At 32.4% G+C, this 17,641-nt stretch overlaps 1 protein-coding gene across 3 annotated transcripts in view; it reads right to left on the bottom strand.

The window, feature by feature from the left end:
* LOC124365971 overlaps positions 1-17,641 on the bottom strand; it is a 117,188-nt gene that overhangs the window by 51,789 nt on the left and 47,758 nt on the right. For all 3 annotated transcript variants that reach the window (XM_046822131.1, XM_046822149.1, XM_046822140.1), the window contains exons 2-3: positions 8,781-8,923; positions 5,305-5,656 (exon numbers count right to left, since the gene is read on the bottom strand). In XM_046822131.1, coding sequence (XP_046678087.1) covers positions 5,305-5,656; positions 8,781-8,923 — 495 coding nt within the window. The remainder of the gene's footprint in view (positions 1-5,304; positions 5,657-8,780; positions 8,924-17,641) is intronic.

Genomic DNA, 17,641 nt, shown 5'->3' with positions numbered 1-17,641 from the left:
GTTAGCATACGCGATCAGATTCTAATTAAAACGGTATTGCTGTTAATTGTATTCTTACTACTAGGACATCAATAAATATCTTAATCAATAACTGATATGTTCTAACTCTAACATCAGGCAACACATGACTTGGATGCATGAACAATAAATACATGCTTAATGCGGTTTCCTTGTGTATAAGCATTTGAAACTAATTATCTTATTAATTTCTGTGAAATATTTGATTTTGCCTTGTTTCACCGATCAAGCAAATGTATTTATTACATATACAGGTCTGCGAAGCCTACTTCGGTCAAAATACAACTAAAATGGGTTCTATAACAGTCTTTAACTTTATAACAACATTTAAATTTACAGTTAATTTGTTTTTAACATCTGCATCAAAAACGTAAAGTTAAAAGTATATTTTCCTAAAACTTAATTTACTTATTTGAATAGACCTCTGTGCTAAACTACGATCCCAGAAAAAAGGAGTAATACGTTTTGTTACAATCAATCTTAGTCTTTGCTTTCAAGACTATACATGAAAATAAATTTATAAGAATAGTTAATTAAACATATGGATGTGCTGCGAATTTTGTATATACCACCGACAATTTTGTATACACAGGATGATAATACTTGATATACGTGATGTTACAACGATGCGTTCTACAGTAATTTTGTGTAACACGAGAAGCTGCCACCTTTGTTTAAAACCACTGCCAATTGGTTATTTCTAAGGTTCGTGATGTTTGATGTGGCAACGAAGGTTTCTTTATTAACTTTGTATAACAAGAGAAGAAGTCAGCTCAAATCAATAGGTAGCAGTTTCTCGTTTTATAGTAACATACCTATTGATATCTAAATGCCGTCTTGTAGATGTTGTAGTTGGAAGACGTTTGATCTCAACTAACAATAATTGTAACCTGAGATTACAAGGGGCTAAGTCAACGAATATTGGGTTGAGGAGATTCCGATTGACAACATTGTCAATATACTCGTATATCCTTGCTTTGGTCCACCACGTATCACACATGCATTGTATGTTACATTCTATAGCTACTCTCCTGTAGCCTATAAGGGGTAGGGGTATTCCAAGTCCAATTATTGCTTCAACCCATTATAAAGGGAAATCTGTGATGTCGAGATTATGTTTTATTCAAGCTGAGCCTAAATAATAATTTGCCATCAATTAATTTAAAATAGCAAGGGAATTCGTATTAAAAGTTATAATTCATCTACTAAATTGGATTTGTACAAACCCATATACTGTGGAATAGATCCTTTCTCATGTGAGCAGTTAGGGACTTAATATACGTGTGATAAAATATATGACATTTTTATGTATGTATGCAATTTGCACCTTTAGGTCAAATAATTTAAATATAACTTATGCATGTAGTAACACAATGTCTCCAAAGCGGTGTTTTAAATAATGACAACTGTCTTACTGAAATGATGTTATAGTAGCTATTTGTTATTGTTTTTTAAATTTAAAATAATAATGATGACTGGGTAAGGCGAGATCGTCTAAAAAATCAAGAATTACGTTCCCCAGAAACGAGCAAGTATATTAAATATAGCAGAAATGGGAACGAGGTGTCGGAATTGAAGCTGCTAGTAGGGTTTTAATATTTTGTTACCAAATATTCAGAATATAGTGCTAAAATCACTAGGTTTGTGTTTTATTATTCCAAATGAAAACATTCAATGGAACAATGTTCAACCTAGGGCTTCAGCTAGATATTTATCGAATATACATTTGGTGATATAAGATTCCTAGGTACCAAATTATTGAAGACTGTTAAAGCAAGAAGGCCCTGCACCGTAAATCTCTTCAGATTCACTTTGGTATTTTCCCAATAGGGTTTACTTCTAGAAGGCTTATACCTCACAGTTGAATCTATTACAGTGGGTACAGCACAAATCTATGTGTTAATAATATCTAAGCAACCTTAGGGATGACCAGAAGCGGTACATCACTAACCACAAATGCCTAGATACAGGAGTGGAAGGGTGGATCGATGGGTCTAGTCTAAGGTTGAGAATAAATGTTGAAGTGGTAGAGCTATTAGTGTACAAAATTCTGTTACTAACTAGCTAGGCTATGTTTCCTGTCCGCTTTGACTGGAGAGGCTGGAACAGAGCTGGCGTCTCGTCTTCTAAGGCGACATGACAGATATAGACCGCAATCCTTCGTCATAAGACAAATACCGGAAGTGGTCCCTACCCCCAACCTTTCCCATACTGAAAATCCTGTTACTACGGAAGTAAGCGCACGGGCCTTTCATGACTTAGTGTAATGGCTTCTTAGCTTCTTGTCTTAATTAAAAAAAAGAAAACGAAGTGTGATTAAAAATATTTTCAATGATCTAATGAAAAAAAAAAAAAACTAACATCGAGAATTGAAAAGATATATTAACTGCGTACAGTTCTTAAGAAAAGTAAGTGTGAAAGTACATAATGCATATGGCTATAATAAAATTAATAATACGGAACCTTCAAACGGTTTACTTCCGTGTACATTTTCATATAAAATGGATGCGAACTGAACAGTACACTTAGGCAGGAAGTTTCCCTCAAGAAAGTTCCAAAACTTTGCCTTCAATTTTGTTTTCAACGTTTGAAACCAACTGTTTCATCTTTTACTGTTATATTACAAGAATAAAATTGATTTATTTAATGTATAATGGATATTAAAAAACAAATTCTTAATACATTTCTAACTTTAAATACTTGTGATTTCACGTGGAGTGATAAAAAACTGTTCTGATTTTTCTGTATGTAGGGACATTATTGTGTAAATAACTATGAATTTAACATAAACAGACATTTCTGCTCTATCACGAGCCAATTCGACATTCTGAGCCCAAGTATTTTATTGGCCGGCTAACTCGGAACTAACACTAACGACCTTTACAATCGATTATGACGTAAATAGTTATACAATTTTTTATCCTGCCACATGTGAACTCAGATACTACAAAAGCCATAGAAATTTAGTCCAGTAGACTCCCGCTCTAGACCCAGATCTTTCTAGAAACTTCCTAGTAATCTAAAAAAAAAAAAAAAAAAAAAAAAAAAAAAAAAAAACAGTGCTTAGATTACAATCATGTTATAGAATGTTTCTATTCAGTTGACGAGTTTATACCTTAGGTTATTCTAAGTTACAAATTTGGTTGATCAAATTTAAAAAAGCTTAAGAAGTTACGATGTTATTAAAATGTCATTTAATTTTGTATGACGATACATTGTCCTACAAATAGACGAAGTATATTGTAAAATGTTACTTACCATTAGTGCTATTTGAACATGCGATGTAATGGGGAGGACTGGGTGAGTTAATGTGATGCGGTTGAACAAGAGCCACAGTTTAGAACAATATTGTGCTACACGATTAACAGGGATGTTACTACTATCTGAGTATGAGTTTAGCAACACGTTCCTTGAATAGCATCTAATGGCATGTTCAAAATCAGACATGCCGTCCACACAGTGGTAGTGCGTTGTAAAAAGTAAATAACTCTTGACAGTATCAATAAATATTCCGGTATGTTTTAAAGGTTAGATACGGTTCTTAGAATGGGAAGAATAATTTAATTCCTCTAGCAGCCTAACATATAACAAAGTTTGAAATTCCCGTGGATCACATCCAACGTAAAATTATTATTTTTTTTTATTGTAATTGATTTAATAAGTAATAGGAGTTGCTTAGAAATATTCAACCATAGCTTGCAACAAGACTACTCCTTATTTACTAATTAAATTCATTATTCTCACTCGTAATTTAAATTCATGGATAAGGAAAAGTCTTCTGTCAGAGGAAACTCATGCTGCAAGAGAAATGTTGACATTTGTAAATATGTACTCTTAGACGGAGCGTAATGTGTTTCCAAGATAAATGAGGCAGGTTAGACAAGTTTGACCGATCTTCAACTTCCGAGATAAATTTGTTCCATAACACTTTCTACTTAGTTTTGATCGGTCTTTTATCCAAGACGACATCAAAATAAAATAACTATTGAATAAGTTTATCACAAAATTTTTATATGGTTTAATGTTTTTAACATAAGCTGAAAAGTTATACACTGTTTTGCACTAGCAGAATACTAGAAGATGACGTGTTGGCAACATTTGTCTTCTCGTATGTAATGAACTCGTATTAATATAAAAGTGGGTTGTCATCTTGAAGATGAATTATTTATTGCAGGACATATTTAAAAATACTAACTATATGTTTCAAAAGTATATCACACTAAGAGAATTTGACATAAAACTTGTAGCAATTAAAAAATCTTAGGAAGGCTCAGCTCATTTTTTCGAAAGGTTAAACATTAAATTTTTCAAAATGATCTTAAAAGCATCTTCAAATTGAAATCAAAACCCCAATTCTAGATGTGTGCTCCTCAAATATGTGGATAACCGTATTTGGTTAATGTAATAATGTAATGTAATACGTGTCATCGTAATATCCAAATATGCTGATCCATCCCAAGCACTATACAAAATAATTTATGTGAAAGTAAAGGACACACATACAGCACATGTATTTTTTGTTCCCATAAAATAAGAATAATTAAAATTTGCAGATATAAAAATTTTGCCTTAAATATTTTAACACTTGACAATCTATATATTCGTTCTATACCTTGATCGTGTTCTTTACTTTGTTTGTATCATACTTACAACTATTTATTCAGGCAGTTTTGTTTATTGGTAATTTTTTAAAATTATGAAATATGCAGTGTAATGAAACATGCATTTAACACGTATCTTTTTATTCACCTCACACATAACACTGTGTGAATGAAATATGAATAATGTACCTGTATAGCTTTATATGAATAATATATAATTTATAGTTAGAGAGAATTACCATTTCGACTTCGAATGGAAACCTGAAAAACTCTATACTTATATCCTTCAACAAATCCAAATTGATCTTTCTTGCAAAGTCAAAATCAAGCTCTTTATTGCAAATATATGATTAAACATATAAAGCAAGTGCTATTAAGAATAAAAATATTTGAAAATCAATATTTAAACGTTCAGCATAGGCACAACCTTCTTCAACATGCCCCTTTCAACCTCAAGTGCCGATCCAATCTCCCAATTAGCTAGTCTCCAATCGCATGCCTAATTGCGAAAACAAGTGTTATAGTTTCTCAAAGTACATTAAAATGACTATGAAAAAATTAACGCATTTTAAGTTCTTCTTAAAATAACATAGTCATGTGCGACGGAGTCGTGTAACATAGCGCACGTAGTAGATGCTACTAGCCTTAACGTAGCCAGGACCTTAATTTAGGATGAGTCACTCACCTGGAGTTCTGAAAGATAGAGCCCATCGCCCAAAAGTCCTTCTCCGATAACTCCTCGTCCTCGGCATCCTCGAGTCGGTCCATCTCGTTGAAGACGAGAGTGAGGTTGTCCTTGTCGGAGGTTAGGAGGCGATGACACTCAAGTCCGCGCAGACACTGGCCGTCCTCGTCCAACTCGCTCTCCATAACGAAGGGAGGAGCCAAGGCTGTGACCACGCGGAACACGCTGCGCACCCCCCGGGTCGTGGACACCGGCACGAGATCGCCTCCTGGCCACACCACCGTGTCCAGGTGCACGGACTGGCCCACGATGTCCCCTACTGCTCGCCACATTGTCGACTCTTGCACAGTCCCTGCAACAAGCAACTATCCATGTATAATCTACAGTAATACGCACTAGTACAATTTGGGGTATAGCCGTACTAGGTATACACTCTCTGAATTGTGTAATAAGCTGAACAAAGAAAAGTTTGTCAGTTATTTAGAATTAAATCATTAACCTATAAAATTAACATGCTATAATTTATTTTTAAATACGTTCTGTGGACAAACCAGTGTGTTAATAGTACGACTATCAACTATCGGTTGATGTTGTCATTAGAGACTGTCTTTAATACTATTCCGATGCTAACAGAATCTAATCTGGGTACAGAAAATACAGATTTAGTTGTTATTCAGATCTTCCAACCTACGAACTACATTACTAACTACAGATGATGTGAAATTGGGTAAAGAGATAACTTTCATAGTCCGAATAGAGTTCCCCTAGTGTTGAATATTTTAGCAAGCCTAAACATGAGAGAGAGCCCGCAACTGTTTGTTCACTTGCACCTGAGTGCTAGAAGATGGAATTAAGTAGTCTTCTTCTTCTAACGAGACATACCCATCGGAAGTTGTGCAGAATATCTCATTGGTTCATGTATAGTACGGGTTTTCTCAGTTTTATAGTGAATAATATTTTTATTTAATTTACTTGTCAAGGTAGTTTACAACATTTAAGCTATGCTAAGGAAATCTGTAGACATTGTGTTCCATGTCGAAATCTTAAGAGATTCCATAAATTGAAGGTATTTGATGGACTCTGAAATATACATATGTAGGTACATAACTGTCTAAGCTGGTATGGCATTTGAAAGGAAGAAGCCTCTTCTAAAGCACGCTACCGTTCTAAATCATCCAATATCAATCCTCGGGCAGTGGCAGCTGCTTTAAAAGTAGGAAAAGTCAGATTTTAAAGGTCCTCATATCTTCAAAGCTTGTAGCACCTACTACTACTATGAAGCAATAATAGCACACGTCGTTAAATTAGTTCCTTCACTCTGCAATTTCCATTTTTCACTATTTCTGCGAGCGTCTTTTGTTTTCTTTCCAAGACCCTTAATTCCAATTACAAAATACTCACAAAATTAGGTTCATTAATACGTGAAAAATTAAAAAAGAAATGGTAATGGTTTTATATCCCCGTAATAAATGTATATGAGGGAAAAAGTTTTGAGTAGAACGTAAAAAATACCAAAGCTAAGAGACTTTTAATACTTGATGCATGATCTGTAATACCTTTAATTTAAAACCAAAATGAAGGAATTCGGACAGATAGATCTGTAGTATTGACTGCCATTAGATTTTCGTAAATTATTTTAGCATATGAATTAATCTGAGTATATTTGAGTAGTAGAAATTTCACCAATATCGACTCAGTATAAACTATTAAGTTCCGAGCAGGCCTTCTTAAAATCGTGTCGTTGTCCGTCCGTATGTCCGTCTGTGCGATACTCTTGATAGAAAGATCCTAGAACTTGAAACAGTGGTACATAGATTCGAGTTTGAGATCTAGGGAGAGCTAAAACAGCCATAACTCTACCTAAAAAATAATTTGTTATGCCATTGGATTCCTCTTGGTGCAAAATGAACCCTATTAATTGTGCTTCGCCGTGCTTTGGGATCGTTAAACATCGTAGTGCACTCCATTGTTCATCATTGTTCTAAAAAGACAATGAGAATACCTCTTCACCTAAATTACACTATATTTTGCACTAAGAGGAAGGTGAACTGGAGCTACACTTAACATTCACATTGAGGGTCACAAGGGTCGATCTTCCTATCATAGCTACGTTATGTTTAATAATATTTGTTATGTTATAAGGCAGAATTGAAGAAGTGTAATGAAAGATGATGAATGAAACGTACATGGTTGTTCCATAAATACTGTTTGAATGACCACCATATGTGGAAAAATTTAAATTCAAACAATTTAAATAGTCAAATATAGGCATTCCTCTAAACATTTAAGCCTAAAACAGTCTGTATATTGCTTGAAAGTAACATGAAGAACCCATCTTAAATGATGTGGTATCTCTCTTAGTGTATGCGTCGCGGCTGTTTCGGTTTATACTAACACAAAACTCTTGGTTCCGGGTAAAATGATGGATTTTTGAAATACAATTGAATTATACTAATATTTAAAAAATACTCGTACAAAACGCTGATCATTCTCTGGGTATAAAACTTTTTTTATTTCCAGTTTGTTATCGACTATGGATTATTTGAAAGGATTTCAGAATTAAAAGGACATTTCATTCTTTTACCTTTCTGGTGCGTGACACAACTTTTTGGCTTGTAAGTTTTCTTGGTTCAGTGTTCTTTGTTTTTTTATGTTTAACGTTGTCAAATTTAGACTTTGGTAAGTAGGGCTACATAACAACAAATTTTAGTCTTTAGTTTTGTGTGTGTTTAACCTTACGTCTTAAGGTTTTTTGACACAAGAAGAAGAGGGCAGTTCCCAATCCTGGAAGCATAGTATTCTACATTTTTGTTCTCTAATAAAATTCGAAAAATTAAAACGGTTGGCAGCTTGTATTTAAAAAGTAGCATTTCTACATTACAAAGTTTTACAAGCAGCATATCTAATCTTGAATAACCTTTACATTTGTTTTTTTTCACACTCATCTTATACACGTTTTTCGTAGTTTTCGAGTCCTTTGGATTGTTCTTTATTTTGTTACTTGTTCTAAGTTGTTTACAAATGCCCAATACATTAAGTAAATATGTAGTGATTTGTTAAATTAAATATTAAATGATTGCAGGAATTAATCTTGCAATCATTAAGAAGTACAATACCCGAAAACTTTAGTAAAACCGTGTCTACTCTGATGGAACACTGTTATTTAACTAAGTCCACACATTTGCTGGAACATGAGGCAAATGTACCACGGAATTGATTATTAGTAATCACGATAATTTCATAAATGTGCTGAAATCTTGGGATAACATGTACACTGCAAATCTTGGTGGGAAAGTAACAACCTGCACCATAATATAAGAACAATGGCTATAAAAACAACGATATTTAGATCACACAAACAGGATGTAAGCAAGGTGTAGAACAAGAGATGCCACAAAAGGAGAAGAAGAAAATAAGAAAAAAAAAAACACGACAAAGGGAAGGAGGAGAATAAAAAGAAATCATATTTGACTTACCCGTCTCAAAATCTTCTTGGATTAATTGTGTTGAGTCCGGGACCAGATTAAGGATGTTAAACCTCGGGGCCAACACCCTGTCCATCTTGTCCTTCTCAGACGTGAAACTGATGTTTATTTGTTCAGGGTCAGCACGTAGTTCTCTGCAACATGAAACCTTCCATAAGTAGGTGGACTGGAAAAGTTTTTTCTTCTTTTCCTTTTCAGAGGTAAATCTAATGTTTGTATGTTCTGGGTCGGTTCGTAGTTACCTGGAACAATTAATCTTGTATGACAGCAATTGTATTTTGATAAAAAATGCAGTAGAATTTAGTTATATAGTAATATCAAACGTATTTGCTCACGTAGAATACTTGTTCTGTTAGAACTTAAAGCTTTATCCATTTGTTGTAAAATTCAAAAAGAAAGTTTTAAGTACTTGCAATATTTATTTAGGACCTTTATCTATTTCACTTAAAACTCATTAGAAGATAATCCTGTACAATATAGTCTGGAGTTATTGTGTGTTAAGAAAATGAACATCTGAGAAACTGGGGAGTAAAAACAACCAGTTTTGGCAATAGATTACCCTGTAAGTTTAAACATTGATTGCCTAATAACTGAAACATAATACATTGTGTCTGCACCAAGTTAATTAACGCAAAGGTATTCCTCTAGCTCAATATGATCGTAAATGTTTAAAGGTTTATCGGGTGATGGAAAAAATACAGAGCACAATTCTAAGGGATTTCTGAAATGTAAGTAATCAGTACGTTTTGCACCACTGGTTTCTACTGCTTCGTTTGATTTATCTGTTGGATATAATGTTGACATGTCTGAAAACATTGTTTTATAATTTTCCATCTTTTATGAGGAAAATACGAAGTCTGATTCTGATATCTGAAGACCAATCTAGTTTATCTCTGAAATAACTACTAAATTATATCTCTGAAACATAAGGAAAAATATTAAAGATAAAAAAATTCTTTCTGTTTAAAATTTGAGGTGAGGGTACCCTCAATACGTTTGAAGGGTTATTATCTTAAACTTTATAAATAAGGTAGTTTCTACTGATGAAGGGATGTTCTCTACGTTTCTTATTCATTTCTGCTATTATTAAGAGGTTAATGCAGGTTGAATTCTAATCACTCAGTTTAAAGTAGAAACAAACTATAGTTTACAGTATAAATAAACTATAGATTAAAAATATGAGTTTAATGAAACGATTACCGGATGAACGAATATTTATTATATAATGAATGAATTAAATGACGCAAAATATTCTCAACCCATGTAGTATCGTCTGCAATGGCATTAATACAAATATTTGTATTTACTACATGACCAAATACAACGACATTCATAAAATATCTTTTACCAGTATATTAGTATAGGCAGCAATAGGAAACAAGATATCTTCAAACACTATACTTCTATTTGCATTAGAAAACCAAACACATTTTTCATAACCTCATATTTATTTATTATCTTAAGTTAAACAAGCAAAAAATGTCCTATGCTTGTTTGATTGAAGATTCATATCACCTCTTTTACTACTAAGATCTTATTATTAGATATAATTTCAGAAAGGCATAATAAGAATAACATTTTAGTATTTTTAACAGAATAGTTCAGTTAGATAAATTTAGGTAAATTGCATGTTTAATATTGAGCTGCACAAGTAAATCATTATTTCTGATAATACATTTGTTGTAAGGGGAATTTAAGGCTGTAATTATTCCGAATTGTTCACATGGACCTTACGATTGTCTGAGTCAATAGTAGGAAATACAATCATTAACAACAAAATCATGAGCGTATTGTCAGAATTTACAAATAAACTTGAACACAGCAAATAAACAGATGATGATCCGATGAAACGAAAATTCCATGGTTCAAAGCTACAAAAAGAGGATAGGAGATTGTTTACACCTACAACTGAGGGTAACACTTGTCTTACCGAAACTACATAAAGATTAAATACTTCTCATTACCCATTTGAATAAAACAGACTTGATATTTATACAAAAATACAAATGAGCATTACATACCTGAGTGTTTTTACTTATTTTTTCAATAAACAGCTAATATGTCAGAGCTCAAAGAACTTAACAGTATGGTGCATTTAAACGTTTTACGTCAACTTGTGAGAGAGTTATTCAATTAAAAGAATTACTAAATCCTAATTTATCTAGATTTGTGAAAGAAAAGGTATTCTTCTTGCTAAATAGGTGAGACATGTAGGAAATAGCATAAAACATGAAGAGAAAATTCTTTTGAAAGTTATTTTCATGTTATTTAATAAAACTGTTCATTTAACAATACAATGTCTACATTCACTTACAAGATTGCGTTTCTTTACGAATATTGACCTCTCGATTGTTAATTTAATATACTTTAAATTGTATGAATGTTCCTGAATCACAGCTATAGCATCAACGGATTAAATTGGCATATTAGGGCAAATGTATTTATGGGCTAGATTAAACTAGATAGATATTTAATCACTTTAGTTTGTTTAATTGACTACATATACGATATACGAATAATCAGTTACTTAATAATAATTTATTTGCTTTATAAATATTTTACCATATTTCTTTTACTCATTTCGCTTGTGATGAATAAGAAAATTCTCTTTATTTGAAAAAAATATACATTAAAATGGTTTAGACTTGGTGTTTAAAAGAAGATTCGAAATTGTTCACTAATTAATGCATCTGGGCTGAAGAAGTTTGTGAGTTAGACTTCAGCGCATTACATATCATTACAATATATAGACAATGTTAGTATTATTAAATTTACAGAAATTACATATCACTGGAAAAACTCTATAAATTAACGATTATAGAAAACTTAAGACTCATTTAATACTGTAACAACAGTAATCGAGTAGTGAAATGAAATAGAAAGACAATAAAAATATTGAAGGAATGGCTGGTACATCATGGAAATAAAATTCTAAAGATAAGTAATTTATTTTAAAACGTGTATCATGAGTTTCTAAGGATTTTATTGTAAATAAAATCACGAAGAGTGAAGAAACTGCCCGGAAGCGAATCCGTCACAAACATCCGGGCAGACGTGAATCAGCCATTTTCTAAATGACGACACATTTCGAGAGAAAAATAATTTCAGGACGTTTTCAAATAAATACACTGTTTTCTTTCAGCTTCACAATTATCTTAATGTGATTTCTGTATGAACTACGAAATAATTGTTTGTGATGGAAGGCACGTAATAATTACTTTACATTCACATACGAATTAAAAATTATTTAAATTGACGTTAACGTAAAATTCTGTACGGCAAAAAAGGAACAATTATAGTTCGGACACTGCGGAAATGCAATCAAATATAAAACGCGAATATGAAAATAAGCAATTTCTAGGTATCAACAATGGGACTTAATTATCATTTGTAATAATTTACATTTTATGTAATATTTATTTAAATAACTGTAACTACAAAACTTTAAATTCTTGTGGTTTAGCCGTATTGGAATTTGTATTAAAGGTCCTACTTGTTCGTGGAATTTCAATATAAACATTGTCTATAAGCTTTTAACGAATTTTCCTTAAGGCGGGGAAACAAATAAGCGCAGTGCAGCGGGTTGGCTCTTGGAGGGACAAGGACGTCATTTTGTTGCATTTTATTTCCTATCGTATGTTTTGTGGCTTCATCAATCAACTGTTAGTGACAGTTCGTTTGAAAAAATACCGATTATTACAAAAATTCCTTGAAATGTCGGAATGTTATACTCGGATATTTAAGTATTGTCTTTTCAACACTTTTACTATTTTACAACTAAAGAACGCATTGATAGTGTTTTAGGAATATGCAAATATTTGAAACACTAGTTTGACAAGTAAAATTCACTTTTCGGTACATGTTTTACATTTATTGATATTTCAATATTTGTTGTTTTTAGGTAATTTGTAAATAAATACATTTATGATGATCTAATTTTATTTAAGCTCATAAATTATTTTACATGCTGATAAAACATCTCGTCAAATATCATATTTACGACATATATCTATGTTGTCGAAATGTTAACACTATCTACACTCTGTTATACCCCAGCAAAGTGTCACTGTCACACTTTTAGGGATGAGTAATCTTGACCTAGAATAAGAAATACAGATAACATGAGCTCACTTATGGTTCTGTTACACCTTCCAGTGAAAACTAGACTTGTTACAGCTAAAACACACATGTTATTGTCGTGGCAACCTAATAGATGCCAAATAACGTCACACCACTAAACATCTCCAGATATAGGTTTAAGGATAACTACTGGGGAGAATGATAGGAATAGCGGGGCTCCTTTAGGGTGAACAGTTTTTGTAAGCCTAAATGTGAAAGAGAGACTTCTTTGGCCAATTTTACTGATACTGGCTGGAACAGAGCAATCCTCCCTCTTCTTCCATGGTATGTCTGAGATAGTGGCTACTAATCCCTCCTTGGTGTTCGATGTACTATGGATATTCGGCATGTCTCAATCCCAATCTTCACCCTTATTAATCCGGAACATTCACCCAGCAGGTATCTCTTCTGGCTGGTTTATACCTTCCAGTTGAACATACCACTGGGCACGAAAATCGATTGTCACTGAAATCTGGGCAACCTTATGGATGTCCATGAGCGGGCACATCACTAACAGCAAATATATATATATATATATATATATATATATATATATATATATATATATATAATTAATTTGAGGAAAATTTAAACTATTTACCTGCTTTCTTAACTGATTGGAGTAAATAGGGAAGTAAAAAAGTATAATCAATAATTAAACATAATAACCAACTCATGGTATAAACAGTCAACAGGACCTGAATTGAGCAGTAAACAGCTTATGCTCAAGATTGGGTAGTGGGCGTGTTTATAGGAAGAGAAGATGGGAGGTGTTTTAAAAAGAAAGCTAAGCTTATTCTTCCGGTAATGAAATCATGATAAAGACAACAATTTTCTCAACTATCAAAATATAGAATGGGTATATTTCACGAAACGTGTTATATCATTATAGAAATATCATAATGTATGTTAGTTTTCAGTTCAAAACTTCCGAACCAACAAGTCTGCCTAAAATATATATTAACATAATATGTAGTACCTAAAACATTTTATAGTGTGCAAAATTAAACTAGTTCAGATGTTTTTCTATATTCATTATTTGACTAAGGGTAACTATGTATAATTCAAAAATTGGCAAAAAACAAAAAATGTTTAACTTTGAAAAAACTAAAAATTTAAAAGAGTACTTAAATTGAGTTACTTTTAATTTTTTTGGATGAGATTTAAAAGAAATGTCAACACCATTAAATCGGGTTTTAACATAACAAATCACATTAAATTATTAATTTTAGTCCGCCACGAACAAATTTGATTTTACATACCTTTTAAATTGACGATTGTCTGAAATGGTTGCTAATTATAGGAATTATAAACATACAATTCCTGAAATCTAAAACCAAGGAAAATTAAGAGGGTGAACCGGGGTAATCTATAATGGTATAAATAAATTGTATCGGTATAAATAATCACTGCATAGTATAAGCATACTAATAATAAAAATAATTTTCCGACTATTGTTTTGTATAATTTTCTTATATGCTCCATTTTCGAATAAATGGTTCTGAAAACATTTTAAAATCTATACCAAAATTATGGGGGATAAAAGCTAGAAATAATATCAACACTCAACCAATCCAGACATCACAACAATGGTCTGAAGAAGTATTGAACGAGTATTAAAAACGAATTAGGCCTCCACAACACTAAAAGCTCAGTTTGTGTTTGATTGATATGCTCAAAACAGCGGAAACATATGGCAGAAATACTTGTGTAAACAAAATCAAATCCGAAGACCCTTATAAAACGACTTAACCCAAGTACGAGTGGGATGTTGGTGGAGTTTGGGTGGGGAGGGGTGGCGCCAGACTAAGAAGTGGATCGTCCCGGAACTCTAGCGTTTGTACACCTGTCAATAAATACATTAGCTGGTACCTCCCACAGCTCTCTATCTCTCAATATGTCTTAGATATAATCTGGGTAGTAAATATAGTATTCGGAATTCAGATAGCTTAGAAAATATTAAAATATAGGTACATATATTTAAAAAAAATTGTTAGTTACATATATGATAATAATAATATTCTTTGTAGTTAATATTTTTTAATTCCATGGCATGTGTAAACAGTACTATTAAGAATATACAGTAATAACCACAATGCTAGCACGTTTATTTTTCATATCATCTTATTGCAGAATTGGTATCTATTCTGTGATTCTCGATATTTTAAAAGGTTTTCATCTCATGAATTCCATCATGAATTCCTCGACGGAATAAAATTCTATCGACAAAAGGATGATTTCTGCACAGTTTTAAATGAATTGAAATCGTTTACACGGTTAATACTTGCAGGGAACCTGTTTATTATTCTCACGCCAATTAGGGATGGCAAGTGCTCAATTAATGTCGTTCTGTGTTTTCATGTCGATAGTTATCTCCAGTTTTGTCTCATATTGGCAGATGCATCTGGTATTGGTAATTACAAAATATCTAGATGTACGAGTACTATACACATTTTTACTCAGGAAAATAAGTGGTAGTTTACATTGTTCAAGATCCTTTTATGAGAATTTACACTAAATTGTATGATTAAACTGCTGATTTTGGATAGACTACTCGAAATTAGTTTCCTTTAACGTTGTGAGACGATGTATTTAAACTATCTGCAGGAAAAACATGGAAGGTCAGTGCACTAATATGACTCCACGAACCATTCAGTCTGTTACTACAATTTGAGGAAACAAAGAAGGCCAGCGAGCCCGTGACCATTGAAAATGGAGTTACAAAACAATGCACCAGATACTAAGTGCATACTAAGTTATTATGGCAGACAACATCGAGGAGGCAATGGGTCCGTTTTACACTGAAAAGACATAAAATATCTGTTAGGGGTTTAAATATTGATTATAATTCCTAGAGTGAACCAAGAGAATGATATAGCAAACATAAATTGGTAAGCAGGGGATACATAGTATTCATACATACATAGTACCAGTACATAGTATCAGGTTTACAGATAATCATTAGTGTGAAGGATTAATATCGAGATCACAAACAAAGACAACGAGTTGGGTGGCCAGAAAAGTAAGCAAGCATTCATTTTAGGAAATTAAGATAATGATAAATGTTATTAGCACATCACAACGGTTCAAAAATCTCTTGGGTTTTAGGTGTTCTTTACTTATATTTTAGATAGGGCCTATATATCTATTTATGAATAGATCTTTCTTTAGTTATGTTTTAAATGACCAAAGCAGGCTTTTATTAACTGAAATATATTATCTTGATTGGGACAAGAATTCAAGTGTGGCGTCCGAAATATAATAAATTCAAACCAGATGTGCTCATATACTCCAAAAATCTGAATAATAAGACCCAGTCACGGTTTTGCCTAAACTCCGATCCTATTTACCGTAAACACTGGAATAATATCTAACTTATAATTGCCTACATGTGTTTTAAAATCATCATAGAGCTATACCCTATTTGGTTATAAATTTTGACTGAATTATTCCTCCACACTGGTCTAAAATAATTCAGATTTAATCATTGGATTAATCAATTACTCATTAAATCATTCATTGGAAAATACAACAGCCGTAATTAGCAGTAATTCTGTATTTACTGTATAATATTTCCTAAATTAAGAAAAAAAGTAGAAGTATGTAATGAAGCCATACCTAGGTTATCTAATATTGGAAATTTCTGACAAAATAGAGATCATAATTTTAGTTAAAAGACCATTTAATAATCCTTCCAGCTCAGTCAGAAGAGGTATTTTGTGACAGCTAAAATATTAATTTACTCTAATAGGTTTGACACGCATTCAATATCTCGATGACCGTTTGAGATATAAAAAGCTTAGGAAATAACCCAAAAACAGTTTTATGGGATTCTCTAGGTTTATAAATAACGGAGTAGTGAATTTTCAAAAACTTAGTTTGAACGAACGGCCGCCATATTGAGGCGAAATAGCGTATCAACCAACGTAGTCTTGATGTTTACAACGGCAATTGTTGTACCAATTTAGAATTTATTTATTCCTATCACCAGTACTTGGTTCTTATGTGATTTAAAAGAATCAATGTCTTGAAAACAGTTCGTGATATCAACAAACTTTCTGTTATAAAATGTTGCATTATAAAATATTATAAGGAGTTAAAGCATTTCTTTCCTATAGGTTAATAAATAAAGGAGTAGCGTATTAAAACTAGTTTAAACAGCCCCATATTGAAAATAAACCGAATATTAATCTGATCAACGAATTTAGCCAAGATATTTCTAACATAAATTGTTGTACTAATTTTCAACTCGTTTTTGAAATAGTTATCGTTTCTACAAGGCGCCTTATAAATATTTAAAATTTTGAACGGGATGTGGTTTTTGGGTTCTGTGGGTTATGTTCGGTTAAGCTGTGAACAATTTGCAGTAGATGCTACCATTAAGGCGATCTAAACAAGCGATTTTAGATATAAAAAATCTGTCTAAAATCCAGGATTAACTGTGCTATCACTAACATTATATAAAACAAAAACAACAGTGATAAAATCTGAGCATCGCAAGCAATGTATGACAATATAGATTGAAAGAAATAACAACGAGAATGATATTATAACATTTCAACAAAAAGTTTATTATTCTAAATAGTCTTTTAGAGCATGTCAGTGGAATAATAAACATTAAATTTGGAGTGGAACAGCTAAGTAAACAACACTATATTAAGAGAGTTTGACTTATCAATCACCAGTTGGGGGATATAAATGCTAAGCAAATGTTAGGATACTGCCAAGGGACA

This window comes from Homalodisca vitripennis, chromosome 1, assembly GCF_021130785.1.
Source record: "Homalodisca vitripennis isolate AUS2020 chromosome 1, UT_GWSS_2.1, whole genome shotgun sequence".
NCBI classification, from domain to species: Eukaryota; Metazoa; Arthropoda; class Insecta; order Hemiptera; family Cicadellidae; genus Homalodisca; species Homalodisca vitripennis.
The sequence above is the reverse complement of the archived record's forward strand: the minus strand, read 5'-3'. Positions and strand labels throughout refer to the sequence as shown.